The sequence below is a fragment of the Camelus ferus genome, chromosome 13 (genome assembly GCF_009834535.1).
Source record: "Camelus ferus isolate YT-003-E chromosome 13, BCGSAC_Cfer_1.0, whole genome shotgun sequence".
In the NCBI taxonomy this organism is placed as follows: Eukaryota; Metazoa; Chordata; class Mammalia; order Artiodactyla; family Camelidae; genus Camelus; species Camelus ferus.
In genome coordinates, this window is record NC_045708.1 from 45,595,958 (window position 1) to 45,619,293 (window position 23,336).

Genomic DNA, 23,336 nt, shown 5'->3' on the forward strand with positions numbered 1-23,336 from the left:
TTTCAGGTAGGTAAAGTGATTTGCCCAAACCATACACAGCTAGTAGGTGGTAAAATTTAGGAAATATGTCAGGGGTTATCTGGCTTCTGAGTCTGTGACATTCTTTATTCATTTCCTTTCGAATAGATAATATATAACCAAGGCATAAAATTTGAAAGTTACAGAAGGAAGTACTGCAAAAAAAAAAAAAAAAGCTTTCCTCCCATCCCAGTCCCCTTGTTCTCCTCCCAGAAGCAACCAACGCTGTTACCAGTGCTGAGGCATGCAACTTTATGCTTTTCTGGTCTCTTTGAGAGGAGAACGTAAGACACAGAATCAAGTAACAGTGGGGACAGCACTGTCTACTCGGTGGGGCAGGTGGCCCGTCTGAAACAGCAGAGGAGAGGAGCTCTTTCAAAATTCACATGCCACGTTTTGTTCCTCCTGACCGATATCCTGATTTTGTAGGTTTGGGTTGAGGTCCCTAAAGAAACCTGTGACCCCTTCCCATTTAGATGGATGAGAAAAAGCTAATAGAAACCAAGCTCTAAGAGATCAATTGGTTGTCTTACATAACCTCTGAGTGTGATTATACCTAACTTTGGAGGTCGTTATTCTGTGTTTTAAACCATTAGTTTAAAAGCTGTATCCCTCATTCTTGGAAAGTTCATTTTTTATTTGTTGTAAATTTAGCAAGTCTTTCCCCCTAATCTTTAAACATAAATGATTATTTAATATCTTTTGATATTAAAAGAGAGAGAGAGTGAGTGTGTATGTGTGTGTGAGAGATAGGAACCAACCGTAGGGTTCTTTCTGTTCTGTTCTATTTTGAGTTCAGCTTTTTATGGAAGCATCCTCCTCTATCCCACTGACATAGCTATTCCTCTCCAGAAGTATTTTTTTCCCCCCTGAAGCGATATCATTTATATTCCCACTTAAGCATTTTGATATCTTGTTTTAGAGACCTAAAAGTAGAGCTTCGAGCGAAATGAATGAGCTGTGGTTTCTTCCCTGACAGGTCTCCCCTCCTAGGTTGAAGGCCTCTCGCTTTCTTGATCTCATTTGATCTTCATCATTTTAGCACCGACAGTAAATCACACACTGGTCACACTTTCCTTGGATATATTTCCTTGTATCTTTTACTTGTCATGTCAGGATCATGAAAATCCTGCTGCCCATTAACTTTGTCAGTTTAAAAAGGACCCTTTGCAAAGCATGCTAAGTAGGCATCAAAAAGCACAGCGTGCTCTGTACGTGAAGGCGTCAGTCATCTGTCTGTCATCTTAGCACTGTCTGCTCTCTGTCTGAGAACTGAGAGTACCAAAGGAGTGGACAACTGAAAGGCAGAGATGAAACGGCTGATTCGTTTAGTTGCTGAATGCAACTGGGACAGGTAATTAAACAATCCTGCTCCCACGGAGAAGCCTGCGGCTATGTAACGGGAAGTCTCAGAAACCCAGCTGTACTCAGGTTTGGATTCAGAGTTAATATTAGGTAGGGCTCTTTCAGATTGACAGATTTTGTAAACATCATTTCTGGTTTATTTGTTCAGTGTGATTGAAAATGGAGCATGTGTGTTTTGTTCATGGTGTAAATTTCTAGGGAACGTGTGGTGTTTATAAATATTTGGGGGAATAGCCTAGAAGGGCACAGCCCTGTGTCTGATGAGCAGGGGATTCCACACGTGAGCCACTGCTGCTCCTCACTGCTCCACCCTGTTCCCGACACCAGCTACTCCATGGATGTGGGGAGTGGGAGTCAGCCATGTGAATAGAGCAGGATTAGTAAGGGGCTGGAAGAGGTGCTGGGAATCAATTCCCTCTTAATCCTTTTATTTTTTTATGGGGGCATGCTATTGTATAAGTAGCAGAGATCTCTCTCTCTGTACAGCAATGTCTGTTTTAATTTGGACACATTTCTATGCAGAAATTGCTTTCACCATCAGTTGCTCAAACCACAAATTTAGCAGTTACCTTTTCCACTCACCTGCCACAAGCCATCCCCCAACAGGCTCTTTGTGGGACTGACTCATCCTTATCCTTCAAGTCTCATCTCAGATGTCCTCATCTCTGTGAAACCTACGCTGACCAACTTTTCAAAGTGGCCTCCACCAGTTGTGTCTGATATTCTGACCCTGATTAGTTTTTTCATAGCACTTATCACAATAAATAACTTTGGGTTTATCTTGCACTTGTTTGCTGGTGCATCGCTCATTGACTGACTTGTTTGGTTTGTCTCTGCCTGCTCTCTTCCTTTTTATTGTTTATCTTCCACACTAGATGTTAGTTCTGGAGGGTAGAGATTGTTTCTTTTGTTCATCCTGTAATTCCAGCCTCAAATCCTTGCACATAGTTTACACCCTATAAATATATCGTGTCCAAACTACATTGTTGATCAGTGGTAAATTTGTCAATGTCCAGCTCTACTACCCACCCTCCAAAAAAAAAAAAAAAAAGCAACTCTGATTTGTAGCATTTACCAATGTCTGTGGTGTAAATAGTTCCACCATGGCAGATTTCAAGCTACCCAAATCACTGGATTTCAAGCTGTCATCATCACTGAGCATGAAGTTGGGCAGCTACTCACAGCAGCACTTCATTGTTGCAGGTTTCTCTGTGGGAGCAGGACTGTTTGATTATCCAGCCTAGCTGCATTTAGCAGTAAATAGATCATCTGTCTTTTTCAGTTGTTCATCCCTTCTGTATTCTAGAGAGTATTCATACATATATAACAGATAGAAGTCACTTCGAGAACATAGATAAAATGTGGTCAAAATAATTAGGAAGTGATGGAGTTTGAGTACTTATTACATTTATTTTTAATATTTATTTAATTGTAATCTTATAATTTAATGCTTAATAATGACTGTTGTTAACAGCTGCTTACAAAATTCCTGAACACTGATTGAACAGTCTGTTCTCGAAAGCAGGCTTCAGCACACCATTGGGAGTGGTTTACGGGTGGACCCACTGACCACTGTCTGTCCCCATGTTGGGCTTATAAGTGGAGGAAGAGAGCTGGTGGAGATGGATGGGTAAATTGTTACTAAAGAAACGTTTCTGAGAGTTTTTATTCACCTGTTAGTACTAAAGAAAATAACCTTAATGTCTCCCAGCTTGATGTACAAGATTCGGTACAATGACTAAACAGAGTGAGGTGACAGCAGTGAGAAATAAAGAAATCAGAGAGAGGGAGCAAGACTAAAAACAGCCTTAACCTTCTGTTGAGAGTGCTAGAGCATCTTACTGCCAGGGATGGTTGTGGATCCTGAAGTGCTTGGTGGTCAAGAGCACTTAATTTCCAGAAGGTGAGCCCAAGGCCAGGAGTCCCTCGTGTCTGTTTTAAGCCATCGAGGCCTTAGTCAGCTGGGCTGCTTGCCACTTCCCATTTGTCTGTGTCTGTAGTAGGACAGAAATGAGCCCCAGATGGTGACGGAGCCAGGCCTGTGGAACTCTGGGGACTGAGCGCAGATGACGAAGGGGAGGTGACAGGCGCTGAGACACGGGATCACAGAGAAAAGGAGCTACAAGGGAATGAGCCATGTTGTGGGTGCGTTGCTGCCTTGTGTAGGGCTTCTTCTTAGCAACTGTGCAGTAAGGGGTGGGCCTGGCATTTTAGTTAAGCAGACTATTGATAGAGGAAATATGAATCATCGTTAGTGCCGCCTACCATATTTGAGTTTATACAGCCACAATGAAAAACCGCTGGCTCCGTCTTTGAAAGGCAAGGGACTAGAGCTTGGTGAATGCCTTTGACCTTTACAGCCAACAACATTTAAGACACTCGTCTTTTTACCTTGACAGCGGCTGGAGTTCCTTAGCACTTGGCTCATGTCTGAACCCTTGTGAATCCTTCTAAACCAACTGAATCACTCCTAGGGTGGAATAATGATTGCTTTTCTTATTACACACCCATGCCTCCCCTCAAATGAGAAAAGATGGTGAGATGGAGAAGAACATCTTGAACGGGGTACCCTCTTTCCTGGACTAGTTCAAATAACACTTAATGAGCCCATGGTCAGTGCCTGGTGCTGTTCTAGGGCCTGAGGTTATAGAGAGAAAAGATACAGATTTTGCCTTCCAGCAGGGGGAGCAATTAAGAAAATAGGAATTTTAAATGCAGTGTGTTGTGAGCCGTGATCAAGATTGTACAGGGTGGTCTTGGACCCCGGATGGAGGCAGATTCACTCAGAGATCAGGAAGGGCTTCATGGCAGTGACACTGCTGTGGTACTGAAATGTGAGTGGAGGTTAGGTAATAAAAAGGAGCTTGGATGTTCTCAGGGATGGGAAGCCCTGCAGAAAAGTGAAACAGAATACAAATGGAAAACTAGGAAGTTTGCAGGGTCAGAGCTTAGGGTTGAAAACTTGGCATGTCTGTCTCCGTTCCTGGGGAATCTGAAAGGAAAAGGGGGAGAACAAGAAGACAGATGACTTCATGTTTCACCTGAGGCTAGTTTTCCCATTGCTGTCTCTTTGGGGATTTGGGTGACCTGATGCAGGGGGTGGTGCTTTCACGTCAAAGTATACTTGATGGAGGATGAACAGCCAGATGTGTCCTTGTTGTGCTGATACTACTGCTCTGTGTTTTGCTGCAGCTGCTGCCCATTCACACTCTGAGGCTTGGCATGGAGCTAGATTCCTTTGATGGGCACCATTATATCTCTTCGATTGCTCCAGGTGGTCCTGTTGATACACTGAACCTCCTACAGCCAGAGGATGAGCTTCTTGTGGTAAAATTTACAAGGGGAAAAAAAGACACGGGGCAGGAATTTTTAAGTTGTAGGAAAATGTGTTCCCACCGGAAATCCACTGAGTTCCATTATCACCCATGCCAATGTAATGTGAGCTACTTACATGGAAAAATACTTGGTAATTATACTTAGCAAAACTATGTTGTATACTTGTAAGTTGCTAAAGAAGTAGATCTTTACGTGTTCTTATCCCCCCATCACACACACAAAATATGGTAACTATGTGAGGTGATAGATGTGTTAACTAACCTCATTGTTGTAGTCATTTCATAATGTATATGTGTATCAAATCATTGCCTTGTACACCTTAAACTTACACAGTGTTACATGTCAACTGTAACTCAATAAGGCTGGAAAAAATAAACTAAAGATGAAGAAAGGTACTAACAGCTTATCTAATGATAAAGGAAGTAGACAATATGCTTTCAGTTCATTTTCCCCGTCTTTTGGGACTCCTCAGATGTCCTTCTGAGTGGTTATTTAAATGATTGACTAAGAAAGAAGCTAATGTCTTGTTTTAGTTTGATAGCATAGTTAATATTTTTTTCCAATGTTCTAAGAATCTCATTCCTGACCCTTGTTTGCAACATGTAGGCACATTTGTTTGCAACTTTTGTTGATTATTTCTATTAAGGATTAGAGCCAGATGACCTCAGGCTTATGTGTCACTGACTGGTTTTCAGATTGTCTCCTTGGGACTCCCAGCCCCCATCGTGGTAGCTTCTATGGGTTCACCTAGGCCTCCCAGCCTCTTTTCAGTCAGAATAATACTAAAGCACTTCTGCTTTGACATGACTTCTTTGAGAGATTTTGTTAGATTGTAAAGTTCTGTGGCTAACACAGCAAACAAACCAAACAACATTGAAACCTTTAGTTTTACAGATAAGAAAACAAGGCACTGATTTCTCCCAACTTTACACACTGGTAGAGTGGTGACTTTAGTTCATGTTCTCTAACTCTCATGTCACTGTTTTTTCAATACATTACAATACTTTCTAAGCTTCTGGGAAAAAAAAAAGATGTGGGGAATGGTCAAACTCAGAGAAGGCTGTGTTGAAGAGGGTTCTTCTGAGAGTTAGGATCCATAGGAAGCCCTGGGTTGGGCTTAATAGGATCAATCTAGTTGCCTTAGCCGAGATTACAATCTCAGGGGCCTTGAAAGAAAGATTTCTTTCTAAAATTTATATTTGCTAAAAATGGAGTGGCAAAGATAGCAGATAGGTTTCTCATTGGGTGCAATGGTGTTTTGTTTGTTTTTTGTTTTGGTAGCGTCCAGCCAACTGGAGGAGTACATTGAGAATTCCAACTTTGAGTTCAGAGGGAAAAATGCTGACTGTTACCAAATTCCCTCATAAGCATGGGAGGCCAGGTGTTGGGGTCCTGTTTTAAGGTGTAGTGAGTTGCTTATTTTTAGAGGTGTTCAAGGAGTGATTTGGGGATGTTTTCTGCAGATGAATGCCCTAGATTTTACTCTGTCTCTCATGGGTTGTTTTGGTGCAGAATCATGTCTTTCTCTTTTGATTTGCAGAGTATATAGCATAGCTTTGTGGATAACACACTTGATAATCTGCAGATTGGAGACCATTTACAAAACATTTCTATAATACGTAGTTTTTAGGTATTGAGAAATGAGATATATTTATTTTGGAGATGTGGAAATACGACAAAAACCAGTTAAGTTTACTTTGTTGTGGTAAATATACATAGCATAAAATTTATCACTTAAAGCACTTTGACTGTACAGTTCAGTGGCGTTAAGTATAATTCACTACCAGTACATGGTAGGTGATAAAGAAATGTTGGCTGGAACTGAGTAGAGCAGGTGTAGGTGGTCCCAGCCATCAACTGAGTCTTCTGTGCCTTAGTGGAGATTGGAATTCCGTGGGCCTTCTGCCCTGTAATAGAATGTGATGTAATAAGGTAGCATGAATGCTTGTTGAATTCGTAAATATGGATTTCTGGTATAAGAATAAGACAGAAGAGCTGCTTTGGGTTCTGAATTTCTGCAGCTGAACCATAGGTCTTAGCATGTCACTTTTTTTGAGAATCATTTTCTTCATCAATAAATGCCTCCTTCACTGTATGTTTGTGAGGATCTAAGAGAATGTCATCCGTGTAAACTATAAAGCATCATCTCACTGTGAGGTACTGGCAAGATTTCCACCCGGAAACAGCATAAACAGTCGTTATGGGGTAGGATGAATGAGGATTGAATGAAGTAATGTAATGGGATAATAGTTGTATGGTATGACGTACTCTGCAAATGAATACGTGTGTGTGTTTTCTAGACACAAAGTCCGAGTAATTAAGACTTGACAGCACTTAAGAGGATTTGAAGAGCCTAGAGAAATATTGTAAACTCTAAAATAAAAATTGGCCTCTTCTGAGTAACCTAATACAGAAACTAAAAAGTCCCTGTAAAGTTAGCCAAATAAACTCCTGAACTGTGTGTGTGTGTTTGTGTGTGTGTGTGTGTGTGTGTGTGTGTGTGTAATGTACTCCTTAGAGCTTAAAACCTGAAACACAAATATAATTTGGGGTTAGAACATTGTGCCAAGTCTCAGCCCAGTGCAGCTATTTACAGAGGCCATAAATCCCCTTAGATAGGAGTTGCTAATGGGAAATGTGACCAATCCCTTTAGTGATAGAGAGTGGTGAGGAGGACTACCAGGCATTGCTATAATAATTGGAGACAATTCAAATGAATAAATAATGAGCTGAATAAATATTTAAATGTACTCCAAGATAAAAATCTGAAAAGTGATTTTCTAATCTGTTCAGGCAATGTGAAACCCAAGCTAATGCTTGTGTATGGGGAGAGTTCCTGCTTTGATTATATTCGGTTGCTTAATTTTCAGTATGAGTTACTCCCCATTTGGTTGATTCTAGAACTTTCTGTGCTTGTGGCACCGTGGACATGGTGTAACCAGTGATAAGTACCTCCCTTCCCATTTTTGTGTGAAGGTTGGCTTGCAGTTCTTCCAGGAAAAACCTTGCATCTGCTGCTGAACTTGCTATCCGCTGGACCCCTTCGTCAGTTGTAAAGTCTTGGGAGACAGTATTTATTTTTTAGGACTAGCTCCCTGAAGCACATGTGGGCCTCTTTGCTGTGTTGTGATTTCTTTGTAAATAATTAAGAAGCATGGAAATTATGTCTGGCCTGATGGCTAAGTGCTTGGTATATTACAGGCCTGAGAGTGGTTCCAAGGGATGAATGACTCTGGGCTCAGACCACTGTTGATGAGCTGCTTCCAACAACCCACTGTGCTCTTATTCTCTGAGCAATGACAGATTTTGTGGAAAGGTTCCTCCCAGGAAAGTCAGCCCTGCCAGTTGTCTGGACATTAGCACTGTACCTGTCAGAAATTAAGGCCAAACTAGAAATCTCTTTAAAACTAATAATGCTACTGAATCCTCCCAGGAAGGTAGGAGTCAGATGTGAAAAGATTATTTGCTGCCTGGATTCTGTTCCTGCCTCAGCTTTTTGGGAGTGGCAGACAGATGAGAGAGGTGCTTCAGTTAAAGTCATTTGTATGAAAAATGAGAATAGACTTACGCTTCTAAATCATCTTTAGTGTGAAGTATTAATATTATGTACTAAATATAATACGACATTTAGATAATCTTTTGGTGATAAGCATTAATAATCATTAATAAGGAGTAGTTAATTATCTTTTTGTTCTTTTAAACGTGGGACACTTACATGAAACAGTTTGAAAACTAGACTTCTTACACTTGATGGCTGTGTCAGCAAAGTGTTTAAGAATGGATCTCATGCAGAGTTATGTGTGTTTTCTATTGAAGTAATTTTTCTAGGTTGGTATTAAGAGTTTATGGGATGTGAAAGAAAATCGTGAACCGATGGCTAAATTTTGACAGCTGAGTATCCTAGATTTTGTTACCTACACATTTAAGTTGAGCAGTTTTTAACCTCCTTCAAATTAGTGTTAATATCTCTATTGATATTCTTATAGAAGGAAAAAGCAAAAGGGAGCAGTCTTAAGAAGGCTATAATTGATATTTAGTGTGTTTAAGGAGGAATGGGAAGTAGATGAGAGAGTACAACATTGGAAAAGAAAGGAGAAAGCAGGGAGGTGTGAACAATTATGTCATGTACCCAGTTATAGTTGTGCTCTACCCATTTTATACTTTATTCACCCAAGTTAAGTAAAGCTTTAGCCTTAATTTTTGTACATTTTAAAGATGTCTAATGTTTTTTAATTACTACTAAAGTGATTGAATTTAGGCCCTTTATTTAAAGGGAAAATAAAACAATATCTTATTTTCATTTTGACAGATCGATGTAAACAAGAGATTTCCATTTTTTCATTCGGGGCCTCCTCAGTTCTGACCTACCCCTTGTCTTTCTAGGTCAATGGCGTGCAGCTCTATGGGAAGTCTCGCCGAGAAGCAGTCTCCTTTCTCAAAGAAGTGCCGCCCCCCTTTACCTTGGTGTGCTGTCGACGGTTGTTTGATGACGAAGCCTCTGTGGATGAACCAAGGACCGCTGAGGCCCCTCTCCCTGCATTGGAGGTACTAAATGAATACACGTACTGCGGTTCCCATAGGAGGGCCCTTCATCAAGGATGCCCCGGAGAGTGTATTGTGATGTGAGGGGGGAGGAAAAAATCTCTTTCCTCTTTTATTTGACTACAATAGCTCTCAAAAGCAACAGTGCATAGCTTTTCAAATTGTTACTTTTCTTTAATGTTAGGAAGCTTTCCTCTTTTTTTACTTGAAACGTTGGTGACAATGTGCATGAACTTTTAAGTTTAGAGATTTTTTTTTTTTTTTTACTAATTGCCTGGATTCGTTACTTTTGGCTCCTAGTTCAACTCAGTTCATCTTAATAAGTTTAAGATGTTGATGAGTGTTGAATATCTAACAGACTTCCCTTTTGCAGAGCTTTAAAAACATGAAGATCTATGACCAATTTTGAAGTGAGTCTAAAAATTGCTGTAAAAGCCTTCAGAAGGTCAGAGAATAAAATAACAATTTCTGTGCTCCTGGTAGTCTTTTTTTTTTTTTTTTTTTGAGCATTTTAATTATGGAAATAGTTTTAAGCACATGCTTTGCCATCTTACATTTTTGGTAACTTCATCTTTTATGTCACTTTCCTCCTTTCCATCCTTTTTTAGAGTATAATTCTGTTAACACCAGTTTAGATACACAGGGCTTCCCGTTTTACCTGCCTGTGGTCTGAATTTCAAGTTACATGGACCCTAATCATGCCTCTACCACTTAATGATTTTGAATCCTTGAGCTAATAACGTGACTTCCTGTTGATCTTCCTCTGAAAAGTGAGGATACTTACAGTGCTTACTCACCTCATCAGTCTGTGAGAGAAGTGCTTAATAAGTTGTTGACTGTTGATTGAGAATTTTTTCTTTAATGTTTATCTTTGGTGCACATATTTCAAGGAAAGGACTCAAATGCCACATTTTTGGGATTCTCGCTGTCTTTACTAAACTTAAATGTGGGTGATGGCTTACCTCTGAAGGTTGATAAAAATGCCATTAATCTAATCGTACAGGGTATGTAAGTCACCAGCCCAGCTTGCTGACTCCGTGCTCCCACCTGTCATACTTTACCACAATGGGTGAACAACAGCTTTGAATTATGCTAAATGTCAGCCTTGCTGCCCATTAGTTGATTGCTTCCTATTCTGTAAATACAGGAGTATTTGATTGTATCAAAGTGATGTATTTCAGGCTGGAGTATAAATATATATGCTGGATGCCTTGAAATTTTTACAGAGTTGGGTTTTAAAATTATATGTGGTTTCTTTCAATCCTGGCTCTCTTTTCTTTCTCTTTTTTTCATTTATCCCAATACCATCTTAGGTTCTTAAACCCTATCTGGTTAGGTACCTCAGCCAAAATTCTAATGCTCATTAATCAGTGAAGCTATTAAATGCCCCAGTAAAACAACAATCATATTGTATTAGCCATTGCAACTTTACTTTTTATCAGAAAGAGTGTTTTCTTTTTAAATGTATCATTTCCTCACATCAGACTGATATAAGCAGGAGTTTATTGATCCAGAACATTCCCACTAATTTCAAGTTTTATAATTCAAGAACCAAGAAATTGTTCCTATGTTTAGATTTAGTCTGCCATGGACTGCATATTGACTTTCCGTGTACTGCGAAAAGTCTGAAGTCTGGTCCATGCCTTGTTTTAAAATGTTTTTGTATTACCTATGATGCTTTATTCTTCCATAATAGAGGGGTTCTCCACTGCCCCAGCTTTGGTTCCATTAAATGGATTTTCTTATACAAGTCACTCAAAATTGTATTCATAGAAATGATGTACTTCCATTTTATTTACTAAGATCCTCCAAAGTTTTAAGAAGTCTACTTTTAAAAGTTATTTGTAGCTTTATTAAAAAGAGTTTTAAGGGAAACCCACTCACAGGTGGAAGAGTGTTTTATTATGTATTGAGCAAATACTTACCGAGTGCCTGCTGCAATCCAGGCACTATTGTGGGTTGAGAGGATAACCATGGTAAACTCTATTGCAGCCCCCTTCATTCTGGACTAGAGCCAGGCATTTTGTTAGTTGCCAGGGCTACAAGGAAAAGAAGATAATTCTTGAGCTTTGGATAAAAGTTCAGAGTATTTGGGGAAGATAAGTCACATGAAAAGAATCCAGTGCTATAAAAAATATAAAACCAGAAGGTTGGGGCAGCTATTTTTCGGCATAGTTGACTAATTGACCCTCTATCATGTAGCTTCCTAGAATTCCATATGGCAGGAGGAAAGGAGGGAGCTTGGTGTAGGGGGACTTGGGGATGGGAAGTCAGGGAAAATAACGGAGGACTTGTGTCCTGGATACTTCTGCTGACCTGCTTCCTCTAAGATCAGATTTTCATCATTTAGACTCTGTGATTTTTACCTGGTTTTAGACTTATGTGATTCCCAAAGTCTTGGATTTTTTTCACCTTATTTTTCTAGTGAAGTTTTTCTTGAAAACTTACGGGAGCCAGCAGAAGTGGTATCTCTGTGTCTGCCCTGGCCTCTCAATGTGTTGATATCTTTCTCTTACTGTGATTATGAGTTCGGGTATTGCTACTTGAATATCTTATAAGCTTTGACTTTGTATGTTTCCATTTTTTCTTAAATTGCGTATTTTTCCTTTTATGCTTCTAATGGGATGACAGAACTCATTGAAGTATAAGAAGTCAGTGTTAATACTTTAAATGAAACAGGTACTTAAAAACTATATGAACAATCTTTTTTTAATGCTTGAGTTTTCATGAAGATTTTATACTAGAGTATATGTACCCTAGCGCATGCCCCTCTTAAAGAGATTAAAAACAAAAACAATGCATGCCAAAGAGAATCCTCAGTTTGAGAAGAAGCTATGAGATTCCTCATATGTCAGTTCTTTTCAGAATGGAAAGGGCAATGTTTTGAAGCATTTATGTTCTTTGGTATTTCAGGCCGACCACAATATAGATGTCAATACTGAAGAAGATGATGATGGGGAATTAGCACTGTGGTCTCCTGAAGTCAAGACTGTTGAACTAGTGAAAGATCATAAAGGCTTGGGATTCAGCATTTTGGATTACCAGGTATAAGAACCTATATAGAGTTTTTTGAAGTGACTTGTATTAAAGTTTTATGAAGTGGTAATTGTCTAAGACACTCATTGATTTAGGCAAAACTGAATTATTTGATGTATAATGCTACTGTCCAAAGATGCATATTACAATTTCCATTGTTACCTTTACAATTGACAGCTCCCTTAGTGACTAAAATGATAGATGATATAATAACTGGACAATAAGGGAAGCAATAGTTTTGTACTCATGGATGCTTTTAGAGACTAGAACTTGATGAATTTTTTTATATAGAGGGCTTTTTCCCCAGCTTTATTGAGATATATTTCACATACCATAAAATTCATCCATTTAAAGCATACAGTTCGGTTGTTTTTAGTATATTCAGAGTTGTGCAACCATCACCGCAGTCTAATTTAAGAACATTTTCATTACCCCAAAAAGAAACCTGGTAAGTATTAGCAGTCATTCTCGGTTCTCACTCTCCTCTCCCTTTCCTTCACCTGAAGGTTTTTTATTGATTTGCTTACCTATTAATCTCAATGAGCTTAATGAAGCAGAAATGTTCTTGGTGAAGTAATATACTTATGTTTAATATAGAACTTACAATATATTTGTATTTATATGTACCCCAATTTTATAAACCCCAGTTATAACTACAGTAAAGTTACTGATGTGTTCAGCATGGGGTGGGGACAATGTGAAAGGTCACAATAAGACATCTATATGTTATTTCAGTTTACCAGTTTATAGTATTTTTAGACCATCTGATTATCATGGGGAATTAAAACTGTTGGCAAGAAATCTCTTCACTTTTAAGATGCATATTTTAATACATTAGTGCTGCCTAAACACATTGTGGTTTAATAAAGCAGAATGTACTCTATCAGAGCACATAAAATGCCAAGTGATATAAAAATCAATTCTTTTTTTTTTAATAAGGCAATCGGGAATAGATTAAAAGAAAAATACGTTGAGCATTATGTAAGAACATTAAATTCTATATTTTGACAGTGTGATTTAAGATCACTGAAATAGATTGTATCTATTTTATTTTTGCGGGCGTTATTTCTGTGCCAGATAACTGTCTTCGTTATTGGGAGTTCTCTTTGGAATATTGTTGTGTTGTGAGTTGTTGATTCCAAATAATGCATGTTTTGGGAAATATTTTTATCAAGAAACATCAATACTGTAAGATTCTGGAAGTTTATACATTGGTTAATATTAGGATGCATGAGACAAATGCCGAATACTATCATATTTTTTCCTCTCCAGTGTTGCCGTATGGCCTAGCACATGGTAGGTGATTAATACATTTTTGCAGAATGATCAACTAAGGTTTAGGTTAGCCAAAACTAACTGGGACCAAACGAACACATTCAGTGGGATTTTTTTGTTAACCATTTTGAAAATTGGGATTTAGTTTAGAAAACACCTTTCAGATGTGGTCTTAGATATTCAGCTACATTTCATTATTGCAGTCTGTATGATTTTGCACTCTTACAAGTCTAGTGATTACCCTTACCCTCTTAAATGTCATTATCTGCAAGTTTTGTATTTTGAATATTGCACATGTTAAAAGTAGAAGAGTGCTTCAAAAATTTAAAAAAAAAACAAACCCAAAACTTCAGTACAAGGTGGATAAGAAACTTGATAGTCTTTAACAGTTTAATCCCTAGTTAATAGAAAAATTCCTTTATCAATTCTGGGCTTTACACTTTAAAAAATTATAGATATAGTCATTTCTAAACACTTTCTTCACTGTATTCATGTAGGTATGTATTGTAACATACCTTTGGTTTTTGGGGGTTTTATTTTTTTATTAAATTCTAGGTGTCTCCCCAGCTATCTTCCTCACAATCATCATTACACGTACTGATGTTTATTTCTGCACAAATTATATAAAGTAATTTTACTGCAAAAGAAGTGTTAGATATTCTTCTTGCTTTTGTGCTTATTGAAGAACTAATAGAAAAATTTCATTTTCTAAATGCTACTTTGATTCACATTAAAGAGCTCACCCTCAGATTATTTATTTCTGTAGCTAAACCTTGAAAGAAAAAACATTCAGTCTTAAACTGAATTTTTTCCTGAAGTCAATCTTGAAAGTACACTTATGGTTGTACACAGCACGTTTTCACCATTTGTCAGTCGCGTGTAGAACTGTTATCCACTATGACATTTAGATGACACGTAAACACAAATTAAAATTTGGTTTTGGTCAAGTTAATTAATTGGTTATACCCTTCCTTGTTGTAATTAGGTAATAAATTCTAAAGTTCAAAAATATTTTTTTGCAAGGCCAGGTGAAGGTTTAACAAAAGCCATGAAAGGCCACGTTCCTGGTTATTACTGAAGTTGATGCTCTTGTTTGAATTTATTAGGTAGCTGAATAGGGCTAATGCAGATCTCTACCCTCACCCACCCCAAGAATTAGCGTATTTTGAAATAAGAAGTACTGTAGAAACATCTCAGCCATAGGGAGAAAGTTTTAGTAGAGTGGGAGGGCTTCCAGGTTGTAAAGGACCTGCATTAGCAGCATTGAAACAATTGAAAATTTACTCTGGAATTTTAATTTCAGTTAACCACTTTTCTCACAAGTTTTTCTCTAGAAAAATAAGAACTTCCTTAAGAGCCTGACAAAATTATACACAATAACTATTTCATGGGTGCTTATATAATTTCTTTATCTATAAAATTGGGATAATTATGTTTAGCTCAAAGGATTGTTGTGGATTAAATAAATTAATGTGTACGGAAGTGGGAAATGTTATATTATTATGGAAATGTGAGTAGTATTAATAATCATCAGGGGGTGGGTACAGCTCAGTGGTAGCCCACACTCACAATGTCCTGGGTTCAATCCCCAGTAACTCCATTAAAAAAAAAAAATCTAGTTTATAAAGTAAACACAAAATGTCTTGATATTGTCCTCAGAAATGGAGCCATCCTATAGTATGTTTGTACTCTATGAATTTTTAACTGTCCAGTTAGATTAGGAAAATTAATAAGTGGATGACTTTGTTTAGTGGAGTCTAAATTTAATTGTAAAATTACATTCTAAAATGCAGCCAACTCTTGATGAGCCATATGTGAATTACCCAATTGTGAATGGCCAGAAATTTATTTTTTATGTAAGTTGAGTCAAACCTTAGGAAAAGATGAGTGAGCAGATAAAGGATCTCGCACTGGCCATGGAATAATGGGATGGCATTCTGGACAGGTGACTCAGTGATTCACCATTGATGGACATTGTGTAGCTGAGCAGAGAAAAGAAGTAGTCCTTTATACCTGAAACAAAAGAGCTGAATCTGATGCACAGTCCTGCAGCTCAGTCATATGGCCAAAGAGAAATAGGTGGCAGTTCATTTTCATGAAAGGCATTCTGAATAGACTGGGGCAAAGGAAGAGGAGAAAGCGACAGGGAAGACTTAGTAAATATGATTCAAGTTGTAAGTCTCCTCATTGAATTTTAGGGTGAAGTGATTGTAGCTTTTTGGGCTGTGATTTGAGCGGAAGTAGAATATTTGTTAGTCTCAACTGTGCCTAGGCACTGCTCCATGTAATGGCTAATTAAAATCCTGCCCTGTATGCATACCATGTTAGAGTAGGGGTCATTGGTCACTGTAACGTCATGCCTTACAGGAGTATGTCATGGAAAACAGTGATGTGCATAGTTTGTCAAGAAGGTGAATATTATGGCTTAACTTTGTACTCTGTTTCTAAGCAATATAGAACTCTTCAGAAATTTGATTATAAGTTTTTATAATACAGCATTTTTGCCAGTTTCTAGGTGTGGTTTACATACTGTGCCCTAGTTTTCTTTGTCTTGATTCCCCATTATTTATACGTAATACCTTTATTTCTTGAAATATCACTAATGTTCATATTGATATTAATCCTAACATTAATACAGATAAATGAATACAAATTCAATTATAATAGCTAACATATAGTGAGTGTTAACTGTTTGCTAGGCACTGTTCTAATTGCTTAGTGTATTCCTCGTAAGAACTATATGATATTTTGATATATGTACTATTGTTATCCTCATTTTAGAAGTGAGGAACCTGAGGCTCAGAGAGGTTAAGTAACTAATCAAAGTTCACACAGCTAGCATATGGCAGGACTAGAATTTGAATTAAAGCCATCGGCTGCCAGAATCTATGCTTTTAATCACCATACAAGTTTCTTTACTTATGAGTGGTATTTCCCTGCATAATTTATTGCAACAGATCTTCCTGTTTTTTCAACTTGCAAAAAAAAGTCGTATCTTAAAGACAAGCTGCTAGATAGTATTCTTATTTTCAATGCTTATATGAAAGTTTAGTAAGTATTAAAAATTAATGTAGTGTTTATACACACTGTGTAAGAGCTAGTGTTTATTGCTTCAAATGGGAATAATTACAAATTTAAGAATCCTAAATTAGTGCAAGTAATTTGTTGTGGGATCATGTTCAATAATGAAGCAATTATTAGGTAGTCTGAGAGTCTGAATTTTTAATTTCTACCAAAAAGCTTAAAATAAATTTAGAACTGTGTGGATTTTACCTTCAGTTGACCTTATAAATTAAACATAGCAAGTGGATATTTTCTGGTGTTTTGATTTATGTTGAACTTTGAATAACCCCTCATGATTATAATTCACTGGAAATGTTTGACATTAGCCAATTTTTGAACATTAGCCACGATATTGCCATTCTTGATACCTTTGAATTTCAATGATTTAAAAGGTAGAATTTATTAACCAATAATTCTCTTCCCTCCCACATACCATTTCTCATTTGTCTCCTCTCCTGATATGGGGACCGAACTCAGTTTTTGCCTAAGCAGATATTTTTGAAAGGCTGGGTCTGTCTCAGATGCTGAGAGAGATGAAAATAGAAAACACAGTGGCGCAGCCATTGAGAGGCGGTTCATACGTAAATAGTAACACTTTAAAAAGGTGTTTGAAAGACCAAAGGCAAAAGATGGCTCATTAAGAAAATAGTGAAAATATTTCTCCCTATAAAAATTAACCCTGATTAATTTTTCTTAGAAGAAATGGGCTATAAGACTTAAATAGTATGAATATACTGAGTCTTGGATGTGGTATACCTTAGTATTTTTGAGAAAAGCCTAGTGTACGGCTTCTGTTTAACTCTGTTAAACAGAATTCTCTTTTAAAAAAGATTTTTTAAAGTTATGGGAAGGAATTGTATGCATTTCACATATGTGGTTTAAGTTGGGTTTTTTCTTACCATATGTGCAGCAGAATGACTTTCTGAGCACATTAGAAATGTTTTAAAAATAAGTAATTCATACATATGGCATAAAAATTCAGAGGTACGTAATGGTATTCTGTGACAAGTAAATCTACCTCTGACCATAATCCCTTACTTCTCCCAGGTTAAAAACTCCTGTTTTTCTTGTCTCTCCTCTCAGAGGTATTTTATACATACATGGTTATGTAAGTCGTAGGTTTTTGGCGGCTTAATGTTTTTATTTTTTTATACATAAGTGGAATATATCATACACACTTTGAGCACATTGATTTTCTTCCCCTCAATTATATATTCTTTCATTTTGATTTTTATAGAGCTACCTAATTCTTTTTAATGACTGCATAGTATGTTACAGTTGATGTGCGATAATTTATTTAACCAAGTGCCTGTAACCAGTTGGTAGACATTTCAGATGAGTCTGTAGTAGACATCCTTGTCATATACTCTTGTGTATGAAAAGGAATTGCTCATCAAAAAACTATATATCTTTTAAATTTTGGTACATTTTACCAAATTGCTTGAACATAAATGTGAGACTCGCAAGTATTTAGACCACGTAAAATTGATGCCTTCTTATGTGATTTCTTTGCTTAGATAATTCTTCTGAAAATAAAGTGTAAGTAGATGCGTAATTCATGAATCTGCTAATGGTTTTCCATAATTTAGATGGATTAAGTGATAGCAATATATAACTATCAACTTTGTTTCAACTTTACATTGGCAGTAATTAATTTATTGACCTTTATAGCTAAGAGAGAGCATAAACTACATTCAGACTGATATTGGTGTTGCTAAGTCTATTCTTATTTTTATACCAGTTTTAATCTTGTTTATCAGAAGATTGAGTTTAAAAATGGAAGAAATTAAGGACTCTAATTTTTGCTTTGAGATTTGAGATTTTGGGTGAATGCAGCTATCAGTAGGTAGTCTTTAGTAACTCGTGGAAGCCCAATTTCTTTACATTCATACTAATGCTAGTTTATAGAATCTGGGATATAGAATTTGGTAAGTATTGACATAATTTTAGCATGTAGTAGTACCTATATTAGTAACATTAAAAATTCAGGTACAAACCTACTTCCAGAATCTAAGATATAGATGATAGGGATGTATTGCAAGTTATTATATAGTTCTACTTTAAAGCTCGAGGGATCTCATCACATGGCCACTGGTATCTGTTTTGCAGGGGTTTTTTCCCCTTCTTTTGTTGCTGTTTTTATTTTTTTTGGGAATTCTGGATCCAGTTCATCCATGTAGGATTAAGATATTCGTACTAAGCAAAATGCAGTCAATTTGCTATTAACGGCAGTATCCGTGTCCTTGGAAATACATAGCATACTGTTGAACAAACCACACAGCTGCATTTAAAGGTCACTTTGGCTTAATGGAACTTGGAACTGATAAAGGCTACTCTTTGCCCATCCCTGATTCCTATCCACATGTATTTTTATTAACATCAAAGAACTGTAAGCTCCAGTGCCAGCCGAGCTGAAGATTTCTTTTCACAGAGGATTTGCTTCCGTTCCCTCTATGGGAAAGTCCTGTGTCCTTTAAATTATCTTAAGCTGCTTCATTTGAAAAATAATTCTTAGTGGTGTGTTCATGGAGTGGATTGAATGTGGCTACTGGGGAAATTCTCTCATGGCTTAACGACTGCTTTTCAAGCCTGCGAAGTGGGTGAAAGAAGGGAGCCCACTCCTGGTGTGTGGAGTTTGTAGTGCGCTCAGGATGATGACTGACTTCCAGAACCCTCAGTGCAGCAAGACTAAAGGCATCAGGAGACCAGAAGCCACTTAATAAGAGATCAAAGAGGCTGTGTGTATATCAGCTTGAAATCCAGATAGTACAGATCAAAAGCTTGCCCTAGCGAGGCAGCCGCAGGGGGATGAAGTTAGCAGGAGGCCTCAAAAGATCTTAAGTCAGGCCTGATGTTGAACTTTGTGGGAATTTCATGGCTCCTCTGGAATATGAATTTGGCGCAAAAAAAAAAAAAAATTCCCATTGTGTCTAATGGAGGAGAGAGAATAGAGGGCAGGCAGCAAGTGCTTGTCAGCTGGGTGCGGCTTTCTCATGGGGTAGCTCTTTTCACAAACCTTTTTACGGACTTTCTCTGCATCATACTAGAAGGCATCGCTGACGAGGAGGACAGTCTGTAAATGATGTGTCTGTTCTATTACCTTCAGTGAGTATTTCAGAAATGACCAAACTGTAAAGATTAGTGTTTATGAAGTGACCAAGGAGAGCTAAAATAGAGGGATCGGGGGCTCAGGTTTACGGTAATACCTGGTGATTGTATCTCTCCTATGAAATGCTCAAGACATTCTAGGAAGTTAGTGAATGTCAGCCTGGCTCTGCATCTCCGTCTCCCATGTAATTAAAGACAGAACCATAACTTAAAAAAAGGAGTTGGTCTCAAGAAGAAACTCAGTCTTCAGAGGTGTCTCATTGCCAGTCTCCCTCTCTCCCTGAGTGTGGGTGTGTTTTGAAAGTTCCCGCTGGATTCTGATGTCAGCTGTGAGAACCACACCAGGAGGTTGAAAGTCATAGCCCTTCCCAGAGTTTAGCAGAGAGACCGAACCAAATCCACTAACAGGTACGGAGGACCTGTTTTCCTAGCCCTGAAAATGTGTACTGGTGACTTGCACTGCTCTGCCCTGTTTGTGGGTGTCACTGGGAGCCGGGCAGTGATCTAGAGAAGCAGTGCTCTCCCCGGTGAGGGCCAGGAAGGGATGTTGCCTTATTCGGGTACCAAAACCCTAATTTGTTAATGATGCGTGAAAGGAAATTGGCCACCTGATGTTGACACACCACTTTCTAGGGCTCAGGTTCCCCCTGTGTTTTGCTTTAATCAGATATTATGTTCACCAATATGTCGCTGCGAATGTAGAGTATGGTTATAAGTGCTAGCTTACCGGTCAGAAAGGACCAGGATTTGCCTTCCGGCTATGACACCCTACAAGGACTTCAGACAAGCTTGTTAGTTTTTCTTATCTAGTAATCCCTAAAATAGAAATCATACTTGCTTTATAAAATTGTGAAGACGAAATAAAAGATGTATATAAATGCCTGGACTTTTCTGGGCATAAAATAATGTGTTACCAGTTACTGAAAAATTATGATGGTGATTTTTAAAAATAGATTCTGAGCACAGACTTGCTATGCCTGTTATTCATTGTCTCCTTCCAAAAAAAGTGTTGTTCACTTATGGCTAGTATCAGGCAATTAGAGATGAAAAGATATACTTCCTTTAAAGATCTTATATTGTTTAACAAATGTATATTGTGCATCTTCCATGCCAGGCACTGTTCCAGACACTAGGAGTATAGCAATAAACAAAATAGGCAATAGACCCGGTGTCCTCATGGGGTTTAAATTCAGTTGGGAGTAGAGAGGTAAATAAACATTGCTAAAATAACAAAGGGAACAGACTTGGGAGTGCCTGTAGTGCATTATGATTTTAGCAGTGGTGGAAGTAAGACTAAGAGACCCTGTGATGCTCGTGTCTTAGGATCCAGAGGGGTCTCAGGATCCAGAGGGGTCTCACGGGGAACTGAGGCATGCCTTATAGGCCAACAGGTGGTGGACATCCAAAGCACAGGAATGTCCTGGAATTGATAACTTGGCCATGATTTTATGTCTTTATTTTCTTTAGTAACTGTGGATTGTTTAATATCTATCAAAACTTTCATATTTTACTCCTTTTAATGAAAAATACTTTGAGGAACTTTCTGTTCTACTACTTGTAAAACTTGACCACCATTTCACATGGTGGTAATAGCCAGTAATTATCTACTGCTTAGGCATACTGGTTTAGTTATCTCTACAACCCCGTGAGGTAGGTCTTATAATCATCCTCATTTTATAGATGAGGAAACTGATCACGAGATTAAGGAATTTGCTCAAGGTCACCCAGTGAATAAGTGGTGGAGCTGGGCTCCCAAGTTTGTGGTCTCTTGGTGTGAAAGTACAGTCCGTAGACCAGGAGCAGCATTCATCCTTGATACTTGTGTCTCCAGTGAAGGATGATAAAAATTTCTGATTCTCTTTCCAGAGAGCAGTCCTTATTACAGTTCCAAAAGATTTACTTCATGTTATTCCTGAATCCTTATGGTCCCTTGCCTTTACTCCTCCCAGCCTAGCCAAAGCTCTTTAGAGTCCTGATAGCTTTTTCACTGCCAGAGAGTAGAAACTGTGTGCATTTTGTTTTACATATTCCAGCAGGACTCCTTAGCCTTTTTCCTGTACAGTTGCAAAGTTGGCAAAGTTTTGTTCTGCATGTTATGTGCTACATATCACAAATGTTGGTTGCCCTTTCAAGGATTAAGGAAAAAAATCGTAGAAGCTTTTCTAAAGAATGAAGGGCATGCTGGTCCTTGATGTGGCAGTGGTTGTCAGGGACATTCCCAGTGTAGAGTTGGCTCCTGTCTCTCAGCGTCTGCTTTCGGGGAGAGTGAAAAGTGAGAGCACCAAGCTGCTCTGAACCTCTCTTCAGGTGTGGAGGTCTGCATATCTGGAGGGTTTAAGGTCAACACTTCATTGTCACGTGTTAACATGGAAGTGTAGAATCAGGGATGGTTTAGCAGTTGATAGGACTGTTGGTCTAAATCAGCCATGGTGAGTTGAATTCAGCAGGCAGTAGAGGAGATGGTAATTGTTAACTTCTCAGACACACATGTCCTGTTAACTTCTTTTCCATCATCTTCTTAGTAACAGTAATAATAAGAGTACTAGCACTTATGAAGTGATTATCTCATTTAATGCTTTTAACAACTCTACAAAATCTGTACTATTGTTATTTCCACTTACCAGTGGGGAATCTGAGTCTCAGAGATTAACTGGAACAGTATCATTCAGCTAGTGTTTGTAAGTGTTTAGCTTAAGTTGAGAGTGACTTGTTTGGAAAATTAAATTCCAAAACAAGTACTTTAAAAGCTTTTAAAAGTTTTGTGTCTATACTTTCTTTGCATCATAATGACTTTCAACTAATGTAGTTTTTTTTCTAGAGGATAATGAGATATTTATAAATCATTTTCTACTTGAAAAATTTTTTGCTAAAATGTAACATAAAATCTACCATCTTAGCAGTTTTTAGATGTATAGTTCGGTAGTGTTAGGTGTATTCACATTTCAACTAGTGTAATTTTAATAGAGGGTGGACTTTGTCCTTGATACCGCAGTCTGTTTGGTGGAACCCCAGGCATTTCAGCCAGATGGTGGGACTTTTAAATAAAGGACAGTTCTGTGGTTTGTTTTTGTTTTCCTTACAACCAGCAAAAGTCCTGGGCCAGGAGTGAACGGTAAATATGTAAACAATTATCATGACATCAAATTTTCAAGAGATAACACATCTGAAGAACGTATTTAGTACCCACGGAGAGCAACTACCAGGAGACCAGAAGGGGATAAGAGAAGCAGTGGGACTCTGCTCGAACCTTTTAAATTATTATGGTGCTTAAAGTAGATTTTTGAAGTACTAAACTACACAGAATAAAATTATGTGCAGAATTATGTATTTTCCCCCCTGTGTTAGACTAAACTTTCATCTTCTGGTGAGTTTCTCTCTGTGCTTCTCTTCCATTGCACTTTAATCGCCTTGCGTGCTGTCTTAACGGTGCTGCTCAGGGACTGTTTCATTCTGTGGATGATGCGTGGAAGAATCTATTCTGAATGCCTAATAGTATTTAGGAAGTAATAAGACACAAGGAGCCAGGAACCATATCTTTAATCTATCTTGAGTGCACTGGAAGTATTTTGTGGGTACTTACCTTGAACGTGATG

General features: G+C 38.0%; 1 protein-coding gene across 8 annotated transcripts in view; it reads left to right on the forward strand.

Moving 5' to 3' along the window:
• Nucleotides 1–23,336, forward strand: part of PATJ (PATJ crumbs cell polarity complex component) — a 291,845-nt gene that overhangs the window by 50,379 nt on the left and 218,130 nt on the right. For 7 of the 8 annotated variants that reach the window (XM_032494431.1, XM_032494436.1, XM_032494434.1 and 4 more), the window contains exons 15-17: nucleotides 4,576–4,710; nucleotides 9,103–9,264; nucleotides 12,175–12,306. In XM_032494431.1, the coding sequence (XP_032350322.1) occupies nucleotides 4,576–4,710; nucleotides 9,103–9,264; nucleotides 12,175–12,306 (429 nt within the window). The remainder of the gene's footprint in view (nucleotides 1–4,575; nucleotides 4,711–9,102; nucleotides 9,265–12,174; nucleotides 12,307–23,336) is intronic. The other variant, XM_032494435.1, reaches the window with a different exon arrangement.